Source organism: Sphaerodactylus townsendi, linkage group LG02, assembly GCF_021028975.2.
Source record: "Sphaerodactylus townsendi isolate TG3544 linkage group LG02, MPM_Stown_v2.3, whole genome shotgun sequence".
Lineage (NCBI taxonomy): Eukaryota > Metazoa > Chordata > Lepidosauria > Squamata > Sphaerodactylidae > Sphaerodactylus > Sphaerodactylus townsendi.
In genome coordinates, this window is record NC_059426.1 from 85154951 (window position 1) to 85173952 (window position 19002).

The 19002-nt window shown below is 39.6% G+C and overlaps 1 protein-coding gene across 9 annotated transcripts in view; it reads left to right on the plus strand.

Moving 5' to 3' along the window:
* PLEKHA7 (pleckstrin homology domain containing A7) overlaps nt 1–19002 on the plus strand; it is a 185199-nt gene that overhangs the window by 130663 nt on the left and 35534 nt on the right. For 5 of the 9 annotated variants that reach the window (XM_048485551.1, XM_048485543.1, XM_048485544.1 and 2 more), the window contains 6 exons: nt 788–1264; nt 5763–6279; nt 7587–7673; nt 8050–8169; nt 9299–9352; nt 13895–13975. In XM_048485551.1, the coding sequence (XP_048341508.1) occupies nt 788–1264; nt 5763–6279; nt 7587–7673; nt 8050–8169; nt 9299–9352; nt 13895–13975 (1336 nt within the window). The remainder of the gene's footprint in view (nt 1–787; nt 1265–5762; nt 6280–7586; nt 7674–8049; nt 8170–9298; nt 9353–13894; nt 13976–19002) is intronic. The other 4 variants (XM_048485549.1, XM_048485550.1, XM_048485545.1 and 1 more) reach the window with 3 other exon arrangements.

The following is a 19002-nucleotide window of genomic DNA, read 5'->3' on the forward strand; positions in this document are numbered from 1 at the left end:
TTATATTACTCGGTTAAACCAAAATATATAGCAAAATTAATGAATAAAATATATTACTAGCCCATCATCTTAATTCTTTCCATGATCTCTAGCGCAAACAAAATATCACCCTATAAAAGTTCCACTTTTCTTTGGAGTTACTTGGACAAATTAGTCATTTATGTATTGTGATTTGTAATTCATACACTTTGCGAGTGCTAACTGGTTGCCGTCTTTTGCCAACACTCAAAGACATATGAGCTCTCCCTAATCTTTGAGACAAATAATTCTATTTTTATCATGCAATGTCATCAGCAAAGGGGAAGAAAGCATTTAGAACTTAATAAGTACTATAGTAGTGTACTTTAAGGTGCATATTTAACACTGGCCTCAGGTCAAAGACCATTGAAGTAACTTCATAAGATTGCATCATAAGTAATATATGTGCCTTTCTTTTAGAAAAAGAAGAAAATAGGAATGGTATTTATTTATCTTGTTATTTTAAAACATTTCTATCTTTTCTTATCCCTTTGGATTCAAGGTCACTATTAATGCAGCAAACAGGCTTGAAGGACATAAATTACACCAGTCCACTAAAATAAATTGCATGTGAATTTCTTTACACAATACTTCCTCCACAAGCATTTTTGAAGGGATGCCAATATTTTTGATATGTAGGACCAGAGTCAGTTCCTCTCTTTCTTAATCTTGTGCAACAACTGGAAGCAGTGTGAGTGCATTAGAATATCTCATCAGATTAGCTAGTCAAATAAACTACTGGTTTTAGCTGCATTTATTTTTTCCTCAGAGAAACAGAAAAAATAGATCAGCAAGCTGTTCCTCAAGCCAATCATGTGGATATCTACAAAGAATGTACAAAGTTAAACCCTGCTGATGCACAAGGAAGTTACAGAAAATCACTTGAAAGCTCTGTATATGAAAAGCGTGAAGAGATGAGGAGAGTAAGAGAAAATGACCGTTACACTGTCAGAAAGGACACTACAGAATCCAAGAGGAAGAAGCCTAAACACCCACTGATACCAGAGGGTGGCACTCTGAATCCTGAAGTAACAGTTTCTCGGTCCCAAGTTGCTCCACTTGTTGAGAAGAATGGATTGCTTTCCAATTCATTAAATACAACTACTGGACCAGTGGAACAGAATGGTACTGGGTTGTATAAACGAGGATTTGTACCCAGGCCGACTCAAGAGAAACAGAAACAAAGGAAGCACAACATGTCTCATATAGAACACTGGGTAAAAATACAAAAAGGAGACACAAAAAGGTGGGTGATAAGTCAAGAGGAGTTGTTTTATTACTTTAAAACAATATATTGGATTGGTCTCTTCTCCAAGGTCGTATTCATAATTCTTAAAATGTAAGCTGCCCTGTCTGTGGTCTCACACAGTACAGTCAAGAAGTTCAGTGGTGGGACAATGACTGTATCCTTATTGACTTAGGCGCTTCTCTGATTTAGGTTCAGAATCTTCCTAACAAGGAGCTTTATTGCTGAGTTTTGCAAAAGAATTGTACTTCTCATAAGTACATAAGAAGAGTCCTATTGGATCAGACCAGTGGTCCATCTAGTCTAGTATCCTGTCTCCCTCTGTGGCCAGCCAGTTCCTCTGGATGTCCAACAGCAGGGCATAGAGGCCAAGGCTACCTCCTGATGTTGCCTCCTGGCACTAGTATTCAGGAGTTTACAGCCTCTGAATGTGGAGGTTCCCTTCAGTCACCATGGCTGGCAGCCACTGATAGACTTATCCTCAATGCATCATGTGTCGTATTGAGGTTTTGGAGAAAACTAATTTTCTCCTCCAGCAACAATGCTGTGTTCAGTATAACCCCTAGGCTCTTATCTGAATCAGCAAGGGTCAGCTGAACCCATCATAATTTGTCCCTCAAGATCTCTGCCTTCCCAAACAACAGCTCTTCTGTCTTGTCTGGTTTTAGTTTCAGTTTGTTCACTTTCAGCCATCTGACTACAGCAGTCAGGCATTCAATACCTCGACCACATCACTAGGAGATTTGGTAGCAGAAATAAAGTCTTTCTGCTCATTTGTCAACCTTATGCTTGTACTCTGTGGATTCTGGTTTTAACCTTTTTGAGTGGTATGCATGTTCTTGGCTGAAAATTCATATTTAAAAACATAAAGCAACAAAAAGGAACCTTGAAATGTTTCTTCATATCCATTTTATTAATGGAATAGAATTTCTAATATTGCCTTTGAAAGAATAGGTATTTTCAAACATTATTAGAAATTCTTTTTTATTACTTGGTAAATAAACTGGATTTAAATGTTGAAGAAAATATTGGAGGAGTTTCTTTTGTGCCCCACTTAACAGCTCCTGCTCGTTTGTTGTCTGATGCTGACCGATAGCCTGTTCAAAATGTATATAACATTTTATAAAACAATATTTGAAATGGTCAATTAAAAAGTCACATTTTGGGAAAAAATAACTTGGTTAATCATCTTCTGCTTGGCTCTGCTGAATCTTCTTGGTTAAGGCATCAAAATTGTTCAAAAAATGAGTATTACTTGGCTTGGGAAAGCAGAAGTGAACCCAGAATGACATATCAGCTGTGAAATATGCATTTGACTTCAGTACTGCAGGCCTTTAAAAGATAGTAAATGTGTAAATGGAAATTACATTTGCATGATTATTCACAATTAAACATCCCCACTGTGTCTTTTCTCAAGAATAGGATGCAAGTCCCCATGGAAAGTAATGCAATATGGGGGGGGGGGGAGCCTTACTAAACTAGAGCTGCTTTACCAGCCACCAGACATTGGGAGCCACAATGAGTTGGGATTCATTGGATACTTTGCTGGGCATTTGGGAAGTGGGGACTGCTTTAAGGTTCAGTCTGAATGCATCCAAAATTTCATGTAGGGGTCAGGGAGGAAATGACCAGCTACTTGCCCTTCCATGAAGAGTGCATTTTCTCAAACGGAGAATCGTAATGATGGAGGTCAGCAGATGGCAGCCAACTTTCTCTATCCACTTGGCTCAGAGCCATGAAAAATGATTTTACATCCAGTGCAGACCCCAAGCATTACAGCTTCGTGCTTGTTTCCTTTTACTCAAAATGTGAGACTGTTTCTTTGGGACTTAACTTGGCTGAAGGCCCAGAAGAGTCACTAGAGGCATTAAATCAATAGCTTCTTAGTTGTGCAAAAGGTGAGATAGTTTAGGTGACATGATTCCCTGTTAAATTAGCTAGTCGGGCCTGAGCTACAGGAATCATCTTGTTGTGAAGCCCAGTGGTAAAATGACATGCTTTCACTTGGGATAGAACCTAAAGTGAAGCATCTTAATAACCTTTTGTTAAATCCTGAGGAGAAAGACATTCATTGATACTGTCAGGGCTTGACTTTGGGGTAGAGGCCTAGGACACTTGCTCACAGGTTCAGCAGAGGAGGTCCAGAAGCAGTCTGTAGCTTTGCACTTGAAGTATGCTTTATCATCAGGGGGCAGGGACATACAGAAGACAAGTCCAGAGTCTAAAATTACCTGACTGCACCATTAAGGGTGTTTTGATTTTACAGAGAAAAAATCTTTATCGCTATATAAGTGTATGTCTAATGTGTGCTGAAGGTTGGTTTTTTTCCCCTTTTAGATGCTATGTAGAATTTCTTCTTGATAAGAGAATCGCATTTGTAGAGTGTTTCTACCACCTGGTGGCCGATACTGTTAAGAGAAGTGTAGACGAAAATGTGCTTTAGCACCTGAGATTGCAGTTAGGGAACAGTTTTTTCTTTAACAGTGAATGAAAAATACTTTTGCCCTGCCTTTCTCCTGAAGCTTAAGCTAGCTTACTATTCCAAATTAAAACCATTCATAATACAATAAAACCCACTAATATCCCTCCCCCCAGAAAACACCTGCAGTTGAAACACATTGGAAACCCAAACAATTAAAACAGTCTTACAACCCTTCCTGAAATGTGTCCAATGGTGGCACCTCCTCAGGAAACCTTAGGTGACAGCCACTGTGTGGAAAAGTACTGAGTTGCAATAGATGCCAATCAGGCAATGTTAATCATGTATAAACCCAGCAAGTGGCAACTAGAAGACTATAATTGACGTGCAAGTGAGGAACCCTTCAGATATCTTTTATATCAGTTGCTAGGGAACTTAGGTGGGAAGGTGCTATTGCAGTCACCCTGCTTGTGGGCTTGCTAGAGGCAGCTGGTTGACCACTGCATGAATAGTATACTAGACTTAATGGGCCTTTGGTTTGATCCAGCATGACTCTTCTTAGGTTCTGGGTTCTGGGTCATGACAGGCTTTAAAGGCTAATGAACTGAACGAAGGAGGGAGGGAGGCAGAGGTGGGATCCATCCAGTTCGCACCACTTCTCTAGAAGTGGTTACTAATTTTTTCTGAGTGCCGAGAAGGGGTTACTAAAGCAACCTCCCTGCCCAATAGAGACTGGAGGTACATGTGTGCGGCGGCGCCACTGTTTGAATCCCACCACCATCGGAAACTGTTATTAAAATTTTTGGATCCCACCACTGGAGGGAGGGTTTGCAACCACAACTGTTTTGGAATAGGCAAGATATGTTCCCATCAGCTAGCCCAGGGGTCTGCAACCTGCGGCTCTCCAGATGTTCAATTGGCCATGCTGGCAGGGGCTGATGGGATTTGTAGTCCATGAACATCTGGAGAGCCACAGGTTGCAGACCCCTGAGCTATCCTCTGACAATAATCAGGCTGTCACCTTCTGCACTAATAGCAGTTTCTGGTGTGCCCACTGGCTGTGCATTTGACCATCTGCCAGCCCCCTCCCAGAATTTGACCACTCCCAGGATTTGATCACTGGGGTGTGGTGTCAGATGCCCTTTATTAACATTAATTATTAACTATTTATTGATAGATGCTGCTGCTATAGTTTTAAAGTTCTGTATTTTAAATTGGGGTTGTTCGATTTGTTTTATTATGTTTGTTGTTGTTTGTTGTACACCGCCCTGAGCCCTTCGGGGGTAGGGCGGTTTACCAAATCGAATGAATGAATGAATGAATGAATGAATGAATGAATGAATGAATGAATGAATGAATGAATGAATGAATGAATGAAGGGCTTTTCAAACAGCAAGGCTGTGCCCATGAGCTCTCCCAATTTATTAACCTTCTCTGCAAAAACAGCTCCACTTCATACAAAATAAACCAATCCTATCCCTCCAAAATATCAGTTTTCTTGACCCAGGATTTCCTTCATCTTGCCTGGATTGATCTTCACAGGTTTTAACCATTTAGCCATGGCCTCATATTTTAGAACTGAGAAGGATTCATCTGGAGACAAAGATGTAAAGCTAGGCTTTTTTTTCTTGTTCCAGACAATGTCATTTGGCAGCCTCATATAAATACTGAAGAGCAGGAGTGACAAAACAGAACTTTGAAGCACTCCACAACAACTAGTAAATAAAGACTGTTACCACAGGGCAACTATAAGAAATTAATTAAGAAAGTCATCAGGTTCTGTGGACCACACACACACATATTTCTTTTGCACAGTTGTTGTCCCTGATAAACAGCTTTCTAAGGTTTTTGAAACCTTATTAAAAACCTGTTCACCAGAAGTCAAACTATAATGTGTGTATTTGTTAGGAAAGGAGATCTATATTTCTAATTATCTTCAGCTCTGTGAACTATCCACTGTTCTTAGCCTTAAAAGATATTGCAGATAGTAAGATGCTGCAATTGTTTAATTTTCTGAATGGCTGAGTTTCATAATGATATGTTAATTTATTTCCTAATAAACATTTTTCTCTCACACAGTCTTGCATCTGATCAGATTCGCCAAGTTCCCAGTCATTCTGTTTCTTTTCCTGAAAATTATCACACCTTGCCAAAGAATACCAGGCAGCCTTCAGGAAACTCACCTCCCCCAAATCGCAATTTGCCAAGTGATTACAAGTATGCCCAAGACCGAGTTAGCCATCTGAAGATGTCTCATGATGAGAGAAGAGCTAATAAAGATGGTACTGTATGGCAACTATATGAGTGGCAACAAAGGCAACAGTTTAAACATGGCAGTCCAACTGCCCCTGTTTATTTAGGTTCTCCAGACTTTACAGATCATGGTAAAGGAAGAAGTTCACTAGATATTCCACGTTCCGTTTCTGTTCCTCCATCTCCTTCTGATATACCTCCACCAGGACCCCCTAAAACCTTTCTACTCAGGAGGCCACACACTCCTGCAGAAAGGGTTACTGTGAAACCATCTGATGAGAGACAAATGATTGACATTCCTTTTGTAGGATCACCAAGGAAGATCCGAAATCATACTATAAAAGTGAGTGAATTGTACAGATGTATTTCCTGGTTTACTAATCATCTTATTTTAATAACCTATCCAGCCACTTGTGCACAGAATGTGGGATTTTCCTGGAGAGATCATTTGCAGAACCACAGGAACCATGCAGAGAAACAGCTGCATGGGCTGGAGTGAGGTGGAACAAAGGTGTGAAATTGTTCCTCTTTCAAAAGTAAGCTTCTCTGAGAGGAATAAGAAGTTTCACTTCCTTATCCTTCATTACTCCAGAACCCTTGCACAAGTTCCAGAACCTCAGCTTTACGCATTCATTCTTCCAAGACTTTCAGAGCAGCATACATGGTTCTACATTCCCAATTTTCTCCTCACCATGACCCTATCAAGTATGATAGTATGTGACTAGCCAAAGGTTGCCCAGTGAGTTTAATGGCAGAGATGGGGTTTTAAGCCAGGGATCCTAGTTCAGGACTCTTTACTACTACACCACAATGGAATCAAAAGGGACTGCAGGAAAAGAGGGGGATGCAGGAAAACCCCTGCACTTTCTGTGCATGAATGGTTGGATGCAAGACAGTGGAATTAGGTCATGTGGTTTCTTCAATGTGATTGTATTATTAGATAACAGCTTTAGTTTCAAAGCCAGTTTATATGCTATTTAGAACATGGCAAGTTGCAAACTTAGCCAAATTTCCTTGAACTAGTGACCTAGTGCAGTAATATGGCTCCATTACCCTTGTAGCCACTGATGAGGAAGCCACTGATGCCTTATTTTTTACAAGCTGAATAAAGGACTGTATCCACACAACTACTTCATAATTCAGAAAAGTTGAGTGAAAACTCATTCATTTACCATCCAGTCACATTTACTTATTTGTATTTAGAGCCCTTATCCTACCCCCATAATGTTTCAAAACTGTTAACAATACTATGACAAACATTTTAAAGAGTAAGCCATTGAAGTTGGAAAATCAAGTGTTGAGTTGAAGATTCCAGAACATTCTTTGTTGTTTTCATAGCAGTAGACAAATTTAGATACTCTTTTAGAAACATATTAGAGCCCATGTGGTAGGGACTCAGCCATGAAGTTCACTGGTTGACTTTCAACCTAATCTATGTAAGGTGTAAGTGGACAGGGGCCCTTGGATGCCACTCTGAGCACCTTGATGGAAGAGCAGGATGAAAATGTAATAGATCCCTCTGCGTGGAAAGAGAATGAAAACTGGCAGAAACATTGGATGAGAGCAATGATTACGGACTGTAAGCATTGAGGGTTTAAGAACTTTCCTATTTGAAAACACTTTTAAAATTTTGTTTTGCAATTTGTGTAGAATTCATCACACATAGACAGACGATCTATGCCTACGATGGGATATATGACCCACACTGTAAGTGCTCCAAGTTTGCATGGGAAATCGGTACGTATAAACATTTCTGTTTCCTTCCTCTTCTATATGACCAGCATCTTGGTGAATCTACTGATATCTGAATCCAAAGCAGATGTTATTAAGTTTTTATGTCTTGCTTACGGAATAAAGTAACTTGAACTTTCAGCATCTACTGAAGCCATTATGAACTGAACTGTTTGCTGTAATCAGAAGACAAGTTGACCCTGCTTCAATGTTTATATGTTCTGACATTAAATATAGTATTCCATTCAGACAATACTATGAAATATTTGCTTAATTGTGTCAAATAAACATTTTCTGGGCACCATAGGTGAAGAATATAGCTACAGTGACTCTCCCTGAAAACTGCTAATTTCCTCTTTACAATGTGTCCAAATACCTGCAGCCTGAAGAGCTAACATTGCTTCTCATTCGATTAAGGAGACATCAGGCTAAGTTGGCTAGTATACGAAATTACACAATCGCCCAATTACTGCAGCACTTGCCAACTAATTCCACCTATCAGGTCAGCTGCTTACTGGCTCATCTGTGCTGTATATGACGTTCTGTGACTCCGCAAGTGCTTCACTGGTGCCATGCTTGAGTCTGTGCTTTCTTGCCCATTCTTCAGTATTTTTCAATCCCTGAATCATCCATGGTTATTGCTCTGGCACGTGCTGGAGGTTCTAAGCATTTTAAGAAACAGGATGCTGCTGCATAAGGATTAACTGCTTCTTGGATATTATTTTGCTTTGATGTTTATTTTTGTGAATGTTGCCTAATTAAATAAAATTGTTTCGAAACTAAGCTTGCAGATTTATTGTGGCTGAAAAAGTAAACATCTTAATTGTGGAAGAGGCTTGCTTTACTACATCGTGCTGTTTCCCCCTTTAAACTATATATTAGTAATTGGTAAAGGGTACTAATATTACCCCAGCATTGTGTCAGTTGTGTTCATCATAGTCATTGTTTGCAACACAAGCTAATGATGATTAAAGTTTGTATAACCATAACTAGATATATACAAAACTTCTTATAGAGTGGATGGGTGGAAGTGGAAAATTAATAGTTCAGCTCCATGACTGGTACAGTAGTCTCGGGAAGGAATATTAGTTTGGAGTTGAAAAAAAACATTCTGCATTAGTTTGAAAGATTTGGCTCATAGAGCCGAAGGTGGCAGTCACCTCTTAAAAGCTTCCCTAATTGTCAAGAAAATTAATAGTAAAAACTAAAATAATCAAATATTTTGGCCCATTAGTTTGTGAGCCAGTGTGGTGAAATGAAGTGGTAAGGTGTTGGAGCAGCAATGAGGAAACCAGAATTCAAATGTCAACTCATTCTTGAAGCTCACTGGGTGATCTTGGTCCAGTCATACATTCTCTCAGCCTAACCCAACTTTACAAGGTTGTTGTGAGGATAAAATATATGTGGAGACTCATTGGGAGCTCCTTGGAGAGAAGTGGGATCAGAATAAAATAGATAGGTGGAAATGCTGCACTTTATTTCTCATTTAGCCATAAATATCAGTGATCAGTAAGAACACTCAGTTATTCCTAGATGGCTACTTTATCATCTTAATGCTGTTGCAAAAAAAAATATCTAGTAGCATTTGCCTGTTAATAACAGTATGCCATTATTTTTTATTTCATATGTAGGCTGATGATACCTACATCCAGCTGAAGAAAGACCTAGAATATCTAGATCTAAAGGTAAAACATATTTAAGTACTTCAAGTGATGTACAGTTGTATTCTACATTGTTTTACACTTATCCACCATGTAAATTTTGGTTTATTTTTTGCACAGCTAAAATAAATTTTAACTGTGGAATGCATGAGATATACACTATAAACTGAGCACAGAATCCAGAATGTTGTTGTAGCTTATTTTGACATTTTCTGTGCTTTTTACATATTTTCCCCTAACATTAAAATAAATAAAACCAGAGATTGACATTTGCAGTGAAAGACTGATGTAATATGTGTGTGGGGTGTGTGTGTGTGGAAGGGGGGGGATGGAGTGAAAGCCACCACATTGTAGTGGTTCAGAGCAGTGGACTAATTGGTTCTCTGTGCCTTCACATGAGCAGCAGATTAATATCTGGTGAACTGGATTTGTTTCCTCACTCCCACAGATGAAGCCTGCTGGGTGACTTTAGGCTAATCACAGTTCTCTCACACACCTCTCAGCCCCGCCTACCTCAAAGGTGTCTGGTGTGGGGAGAGGAATCTTCTTCATCTTCTTGTTCCTCATCATTATCAACATCTAATACTGAGCTAGGTATCCACATGTAGGGAAGATTTTTATCCAAAAAACCCACAAAACGATAAAGCTTTAATAAACCTCTTTTGCATTTACTGCATGGATGCATTTAATTAAAAATATTGGAAAAAGCTACACAAAACTGAGAAACATACAAAATTTCTGGAGGTGACTGCAGGAGGCACATTTTTAAAGGTACCAGCATGAAAATTTCAGGGTATCTTCTGAATACTGTCTTGATGATGCCCCCCAAGTTTGGGGCAGTTTGGTTCAAGGGACCCAGGCTATCCTTTGAGGGTCCATAACTTGGGCCTCCCTGAACCAAACTGCACCAAACATGGGGAACATCATCAGGACAGTATTCAGAAGATACCCTGAAATTTTCATGTCGGTACCTTTAAAAATGCACCCCCTGCAGTCTCCTCCAGAAATTCCCCCATTGAAAGCAATTGAAAAAATTCAATGCAGAACACAGAATCTTGGGCAAATTTCTGGGGGTGCCTGCAGGGGGCGCATTTTTAAAGGTATTGGCATGGAAATTTCAGGGTATCTTCTGAAAACTGTCCTGATGATGTACTCCAAGTTTGGTGCAGTTTGGTCCAGGGGGGCACAAGTTATGGACCATCAAAGATAGCCCCTATCTTCTATTAGATCCCATTGGAAACAATGGGGGATAGGGGCATCCTGTTTGGGGGTCCATAACTTGGGGTCCCCTGAACCAAACTGCACCAGACTTGGGGGACATCATCAGGACAGTATTCAGAAGATACCCTGAAACTTTCATGTTGTTACCTTTAAAAATGCGCCTCCTGCAGGCCAAAACGTGAAAAAACAGCAAAAAAATAAAAACACATCTGAGAATCTCGGATGTCACTGCAAATTCGGGTGTATCCGAGCCTGGCAGGCTCGGAACTGGGGAGATCTGAGCCCATACACCCGAACTGCACCCGAATCCGAACCAGAGCCAAATTTTTTCCCCATTTACCAACCCTAGTATGGGGGAGTCAAGATTCAACATAATTAACATTCTGTGGTCATGATGGAGAAAAATGACTGTCTTGGCTGTCAAATGACTGTCAGTGATTAGTGGGCCTCTACTTCAGTTCAGAATTTCATTGAGGGAATGTCTCAGAACTGGACATCTTTTCCATACCATGGAGTTGCATTTGCTTGGTAAAATGTTCAGAGTTAGTGAAGTAAGACTAGGACATTCTAATCCAGATTCTTGGATGGCCTCAAAGGGTTCATGCCTGGAAAACTCACAGGGAAAGGCTGCTCTTCTGTTTTTACCACCAGGACCCTGCAAACTTGCTGTTAACTTGCAGAAGAGACCTAATGACAATCTATGATTAAAAGTGATAGGGGAAATTTGTGCATCAATGTGGGGATCTAGGAGAGGAGTATATGGTTCTATGGCTCTTTCCTAATCTTTTAATTATGGCAGACAGCAAGTGTTCTGCATATGAGAACATGGCTGATGCAGAAGCTATCTTTGTTCAAAGCAGTACCGTCTACTGCTTTCTAACTTCTTGGCAATGTAGACTCCACCTTGATCCACAAAGAAAAATGCTCACACAAAATAAGAGATGGTTTTATTTGTTTTTGTTTTTTTGTAGAAAAAGAAATGGATAGGTGTTGTTTCCTTATCTGCCTAATAATCAGTTTTTGTTGTAGGACAAACAGACCTTGAATTATCATAGAAAATATTGCCATCTTGGAGATAGCTCTCCAAGTAGGCTCTTGTGATTTGTCTTTTGATTATAAAGAGGCCATGATTTTACTCTTCAACAAACAACTTACAGTTTTTTCATAAACTAGATGTACCATGTGTTATCTCATATATAATTCAGTTTGTGCATTGTGGCTTACAACATGCCTAACTACTACAGCAATCTAAAATAATGATCCTATGGGATTTTATACTGAGAATAAACCACAAACAAATTAGAAAATGTTTTAGAAAATGGAAATACCCTTATATGGTGAAAATTGTAGTTACCTAAGAGGAATATGCTTTTAAATGAATTTGATTATTGTTTTATGTACTCCTAATTATTATGCAATATGGAAAAATACAAAAGCATTAATTTAACTATAGTGAAAGCAAGTGATAAAACTTTAGGTATAATTGGATAATTGGATTTTGGTATAGGTATAATTGGATTTTGTAAACAAAATGAATTTGCAAAAGAAATATTTACCACCTTCTATCTCCCAGTGCAGGCCCCTTCCAAAGGTTGGGGAACTCTCAGTGTAGCATATGATGCGGTGTAGAGGCTGCATCAAGGAGAAGGAATCAGAATAATTCCCTCCATTCCCTCAATGAAACATTTGTTCATGGAGTTTTTCCCCACTTACCCAAGAGCAAAGGCATTGTCCGGATCCGTACCTGGTGGAAGAACACTCAGGAATAGAGTTGTCAAGCCACAGACAGCAAGTTTGTGGAAGTGGAAACTGACATGACAGCATTGTGCTGGCAAACTGATATCACATCCATCAAAAACTTGAAGTGATGTCATGACATGGGGGGGGGCATGCTCAGGATTTGCAAGAATTTAGGGCACCTAGCTCCCTCTGATGTCAATGGCATGCACATTGGTGTTTATCAATTTTCTACTGTTGGTAGGAAATTAAGTCACTGTCTGGCAACAGAGGAGGAGGGTGGGAGGAGGGTTACTAGTTTCCAATGGGAAACTAGTAACCTTGCTTAGGATCTTTTATTTATTTATTTCATTCCACTTCTAAACCACCCTACCCTCGGAGGGGTCAGGGCAGTGTACATACACATAAAACAATAAATACAATAAAACCACTTAGTATGATTTAATTCAGATCAATAATTCCTATATTAACTGATGGCAACTTTTCTACATGTGCCTTGGGTTACATGGTGGAAGAAAGCTGGGATGCAAATGGATAATAAAATAAATCATGATATGTTGATTCTGTGGTACAATATCAGCTTTGCAAAGCCTTTGACTGTATTATATAAAAAACCATGCATACAGTGCTTTGAGGAGTAAAAAGATAGCTTTAATATTAGCAGTTATGCTGCTGGTGAATATATAATCTCGGAAGCCATTTATTTTGTAGTTGTTGTGGATAATATTTTAGATTAAATGTTGCATAGAACACATCTAGCATCTATTCAAGCAGTCCCTCTGAGGCTTCCTTATACTTTATTCTTCCAGCAGAACAGTATTCAAATGCTTCAAATACAAAAAAACAACAACCCTACAAACCAAGAAAGGTAGAGAGAACATACACAGAAATAGAACATACCCACAAATAATTTACCATCTGAAGTACCTTTCTTTGTGGAGGCAACCAACTTGGAAAAAATCCTGGGTAGAAAATCTTGGAGCTGGATGATATGCTACAGGATGCATGTCCTTCAAGGCCAATTACTTCTCTAGAGATCTTTTTCCCCCTGCAAAGGATTAATTTCTTTTCTCACTGAAAGGATCCTTTGTGTTGTGTGTTTATGGCTGGAGCCAGGGTGGGGGGTTGATCTTAGAAGTACAGTTCCTGTCCTCTGTGAAATAGTGGGTGGTTGTTCTGACCTCTTGATATTTTATCAGGCAAAGGTACCTGATATCTACCATTGGTGAAGATCCTGTCTTCCTGTGTACAGGCCTTAGGTTTGCCCGCACATGCTCAGCTACTCATAACAGTATGCCATGCAAATGAAGCCAATATTAGAAAAATGTAATCTATTTGCAACCAATTCAATAAAGTCAGGATGCTATTTCTTATGTGAACATATAGATGGGCAAATAAACACACACATGCAAAACCCTACCGCTGTATGTAAACAACTTGATATAGGTTTAGTTATTATGAGACTGCAGGGCAAAACTATAGGAAAGACAAGTCACATTATTTAAATTAATACTATTAAAATATTTTGCCTGAATGTTTTGCTGCTCATTGGCTTCTGGTGTCAACTTTTTTATAACAAGGTGTTTATTAAACTTTTGTTTGAAACAGATAAAAAATAATGGACCTCTGATCAACTTGGTTTACAAAGTGCTTAAGAGTTCAGCACAAGGGTTACTTTCCAGTATAAATGTAAGAGTGCTTGTAACTGTAGCCATTCCATTGCTTTCTAAAATGGCAGTCAATGTTTCAACAGCTAAGCTTCCACAAGTGTCTCATGATATTTATTTATTTATTTATTTATTTATTTATTTATTTGTGTGTATCCCACAGCTTTCTGCAAGATGTGTGTTTTTGGAGGCTGTGTGCAATATTATGGCTGGCCTTAGTGCTTGGTGCATTTTCTCATGTGTTGGAAACTTCTGGTGGTGATAACATGTCCATTTATAAAAATACAGAAGCATGCTAATTATAAATAATGTTCTAATTTTTGCTGCTTTGACAATTTTTACATTTATTATATAATTTTTGTATATAGTTTAGCATTTTCCCTTGGTTCTTTATGTACCTGTTAGTATTTGGGAAGGTCTCCTTGCTTGCACGTTTGTTGTTACAGCAATTATTTTATAGTCATTTATGCAGACCTCTCTCTCAATTTCTTGGCCATCTCAGAAAGTTTAGAATTTACAAAATGTGTCAAAGTACAATTTGAAAAAGAAAGTATGATTTTTTTTTGGAGGGGGGTGGAATCCTCAATGAAAAGTATTGCCAAAAGCCTCTTTTGTCCAAAGATTTGACTTCCCTTTTATTAGTTGTTGTGGGTATTCTGGGCTGTGTGGCCGTGGTCTGGTAGATCTTGTTCCTAACATTTCACCTGCATCTGTGGCTGGCATCTTCAGAGGTGTATCACAGAGGGAAACAAGATCTACCAGACCACAGCCACACAGCCCAGAAAACCCGCAACAATCAGTTGAGTCTGGTCGTGGAAGCCTTCAACAGTACATTTTATTAATTCACTAAGGTGGAAACTGGGACAAAGAGTAATGAATTTTAAACTAAACTGATAATTATAATAACACTTATGCAGTATTCTAGCAATCTTTGCAAAGATCCACTGATGTAGGTCAACATTGGCCCTTTCCCCACTTACCTTAAGCCCCGCGCTACTCGAGGAGAGTAGCGCGGGGTCCCTCGGCACTCCCCACTGAGAGGGGCGGCGACAGCGCAGCCGCCCCGACGCTGCTGCTGTCGCGCCCCTCAGCGCGAGGTATTCCTGGCGCTCTTTCAAAGGGCGCCTTTTGATGACCCCGCGCAGAGCGTGGGGTCGTGGGAACGCCCGGGCGGGCGCCAGGGATGCCGCGCGCTGGGGATTGCGCGCAGCAACCCTCGGAAAAGGGTAAGTGGGGAAAGGGCCACTATCAACAACAGAATGAGGGGAGGAGGGGATTAAAGCAGAAAGATACCATTTTGCTATGAGTAAAGTGAGTTTTTGATTTTACAGCTCATTGTTCACACTCTTAGCCACTATGCCAGAAGTCTTTTCTGCAAAGTATAAATTCAGGTTGTAGGTAGGATCAGGCCCCTGATATAATTTTATGGGGTCCATAAGCCTTACTAAATGTATCATAAAATGTTTGTTGACCATTTAAGAACATAAGAACTAGCCTGCTGGATCAGACCAGAGTCCATCTAGTCCAGCACTCTGCTATTCGCAGTGGCCCACCAGGTGCCTTTGGGAGCTCACGTGCAGGATGTGAAAGCAATGGCCTTCTGCTGCTGCTGCTCCTGAGCACCTGGTCTGGAGCAGCATAAAACATTTCAAATAAAACATTTCATGTGTGAAGAAAAGGAAAAGGTATTCAGATGTTAAGAACAGAAATATTCCATAGTTTAATGTGACTGTTACGGCCTTAACAGGGGTAAGGGTTTTATTAAAGGGATTCTCCACCAGCTGCTAAAAAGTGTAACAGCACACATATAGTTTTTAAAAGTAGATCAATGGGGAATGAACGCTCACGTTGGCAGCGAGAGGGGCCGAGAGGAGATCTTTTAGACTGTATCTACGGGGAAGGAATTCTAGCAATGGATATTCCACAGAGAAGCAAGAGTCCAAATTGAATTTAAAATATTTATATAAATTTGTTTAAAAATACAAACACACAGTGAGACATAAGGGCACATACATTCAAGTTCCTAAGATATAAAAAGGTTTTAAAGATAGATTGGATAATAGAGAAGGGAATGGGGATTGTTCTGGGGTGATACTTTACCTAACGATTCTTAGAAGGGTAGAAGTAGAAGGCAGGGATTCCATGCCAGCACAGGAACCCAATGAAGGACAAATTCATGTCTCAACAGAGACAAGAACATGTGGCAAATGAGCAATATGTTGCAGGTAAACTGAACTTTTATAAGGTGGGTTGTTCCTTGATGGGAAAGGAACCAATCACACTACGTTTCACATCTGTGCTGGGTCTGGGGGTGCTGAGGTCATTAGTCAGCTGGTCTACTGCTAAACCCGGGACAATGGGAGTCAATTGGTCCTAGATTATATCAGGAAGCACAGACTGGCTTTAGGCAAAGTAACTCTTACAGTCTCTGCCTTCAGTATTCAGATTTGAATGAGGCTTGATTGATTCAGGATGAGGTAAGTGGTTTTAGGACAGTCATGACAAAAGGGAGGGAAATGCAGAGAAGCAACCCTTTGTTGCTTACTTGGCTTCCAGAAGAGATAGGGAAATGCAGAATCTGATGCTGAGGTGGCTTTCCATATTCTTTGTTAACAGTATCTTTGCAAGGTGAGGTAATCAAGCATTCTAGTTACTCAAATGAGACCTCCAGGTTTATGCTGGGGTAACTCATTATCTTAGCTTTTGTTAAAGTAGTTTTGACCTTTTGACATGCTGCTACCTACACCCATAGGAGTGCTTTTGGCAACTGGCTTTTGCCAATATGATTTTAAAGCAGAAATATATATAAATAATATTCTGGGGGTCCTTTGGGTCGTTACATGACTGTTGACAGTAGTAACATGAAAGATGTAAGCATACTTATGTAGGATAATACTATGGATGAGCACATGTGCTCAGGGTGCCAAGAAGCTCCCTTACTATATGAGGTGGCATTTTTAATAAATAAGCCAAAACTGTTTACGACTTAAATGTAATGTTAAATAATGTAATGATTGCTTTACACAGTGTCATATCTGAAAATTGGCTCATAGTAAAGTTCCAAAAATGTGTAGTGGAACTTTGCACAGTGGATGCCAGCCTTTCATTGTTGTTGTTCAGTAATGAATATGCAAGAGAAGATTCCAACCTCCAGGTGAGGCCTGGAAATCTCCCGGAATTACAGCTGGTCTTTAGACCAGAGCAATCAGTTCCCCTGGAGAAAATGGCCACTTAGGAGGATGACCCTTAAGGCATTATACTCTGCTGATGCTCCTCCCCAAATCCTGCCCTCCCCAGGCTCCACCTCAAATCTGGAATTTTCCATCCCAGAGCTGGTAATCTTAACGCAGATGATCAGATGATTCTGATACTTGCCCCTTGTGTACACTTAGAATTGGAGGTACCTTACTCACACCTGAAAAAAGTGCTGTCTCCCAACAATTTATTTCCTGTCACTTTGGTCAGCTAAAGCAGGACAAACACTTGATGAACTTCCCTATGAAATTCTCAGCCTGTTCCAATATTCTAGTGAGGCCTTTACCTTGGCTTTTCTGATATGAAGATAACTAGCAAAACCCCTTTCGTTTTTATTCTCCTTCCCCTTTCCTGAGGACAGTCTGCCTTTTGAAAAAAACCCGATTCTTCCGATATCTGCAGTGAGAAGACTGGGTCTTTGATGTGAATCAGGGTTTGACAGTACAATAGCAGCATACTGTGATATCGGTGGGGCTGGATAGGACTGTGCCTGAGTGTTGTGTACATCCATGGATGTACATTCCCTTCTGTCCAGCTGCAGATATAGAGTGATCCTGATCCTGGAAAAGATATTCACATTCCAAAAAATAGTTTCATCCAATTAACAACTCCTTTGCTCTGAAAGAAAAGTATAGAAACTGTAAAAATGTAATTTATTTGTACATAAACAAAGAGAAGGAAGATTCTTCCAGATATTTCTTGCTGTTTTAGAGCCACTTTTCCCCACAGACTTAGTATTGAAGCATTTAAATCAGTTATTATGTCGTAACCTTTTATGCATGCAGACTGTGCATACTTTGACTTATAGTTAAGATGAAAATTGAAGATAACTTGCCTTAAATAGTTGATATCATTGTAAGATGAAGAAACCTAGGCATCCCAGCATTTCCTGGGGTTCACTACAGAATCAGTTTCATGCCTCATTTCACTGCTGCTGATGAAGCTGGAGAACCTCAAAATGAGCTTAGTTTCCTGAGAGTATTTTCCTCTCTATGCTTCTTTTTCCCTGGATTGCTCTTAGCTTCCATAGGTGGTCCACGCTTAAAGAAAAATGTTTCCATTGCTTTCAATGGCCAGGTCAAAAGTTCAAGTTACACTACCTCCTTGTCGCTGGCTTTTCCATGCAAGTACTGGTACGCTGAACCAGTGAACTCTCTTAATATTTCAATTTATATTTATACCCTGCCCTATCCCTGAAGGGCTCATGTGGAATGTGGAATCTTGTGCAGCAGGATATAGACAAAAAGCAATTCCACACCCCCTCCCCCAATAAAATACATTGGAAGCTGTTTTTGAAGCTTGGGAACTAAAAATAACAACTTCTGATTCACTACAGAAAAACAATAAAAAGACCACTTGTATATCACAACCAGGTCCACTTCTTTGTAACCAATGATAACTTTTGTAAAAATGAATGCATATTAAAAAATCTGTATATTTGAATAAGCCCATGAAACCTCGACACTTCATGTCAGGCCGTTAATGGAGGTGAAAATATTAACGGAGTTGATTAGGGTCAGCTTGGTACAATTTGCTTCCAATATGCAACACAGTATGTTTTGCTTTATCCTATGTGTTCCCACAAAAATGTTGTGTGTCAGGCTCCTACGTAAGATTTATTGAGTTTGGCCAGCAAGCAGCAGTTTCCGGATTACAAAATTATTTTAGAATTGTACGCAGTTGAAATAAATCTCTAGAATTAACTAACAACCAATTGTCATGTTTTGTAGGATTTCAATTTTTATGTAAAACATTTGTAATAATCCTAGTATAAATTATCCAAAATTTACAGAT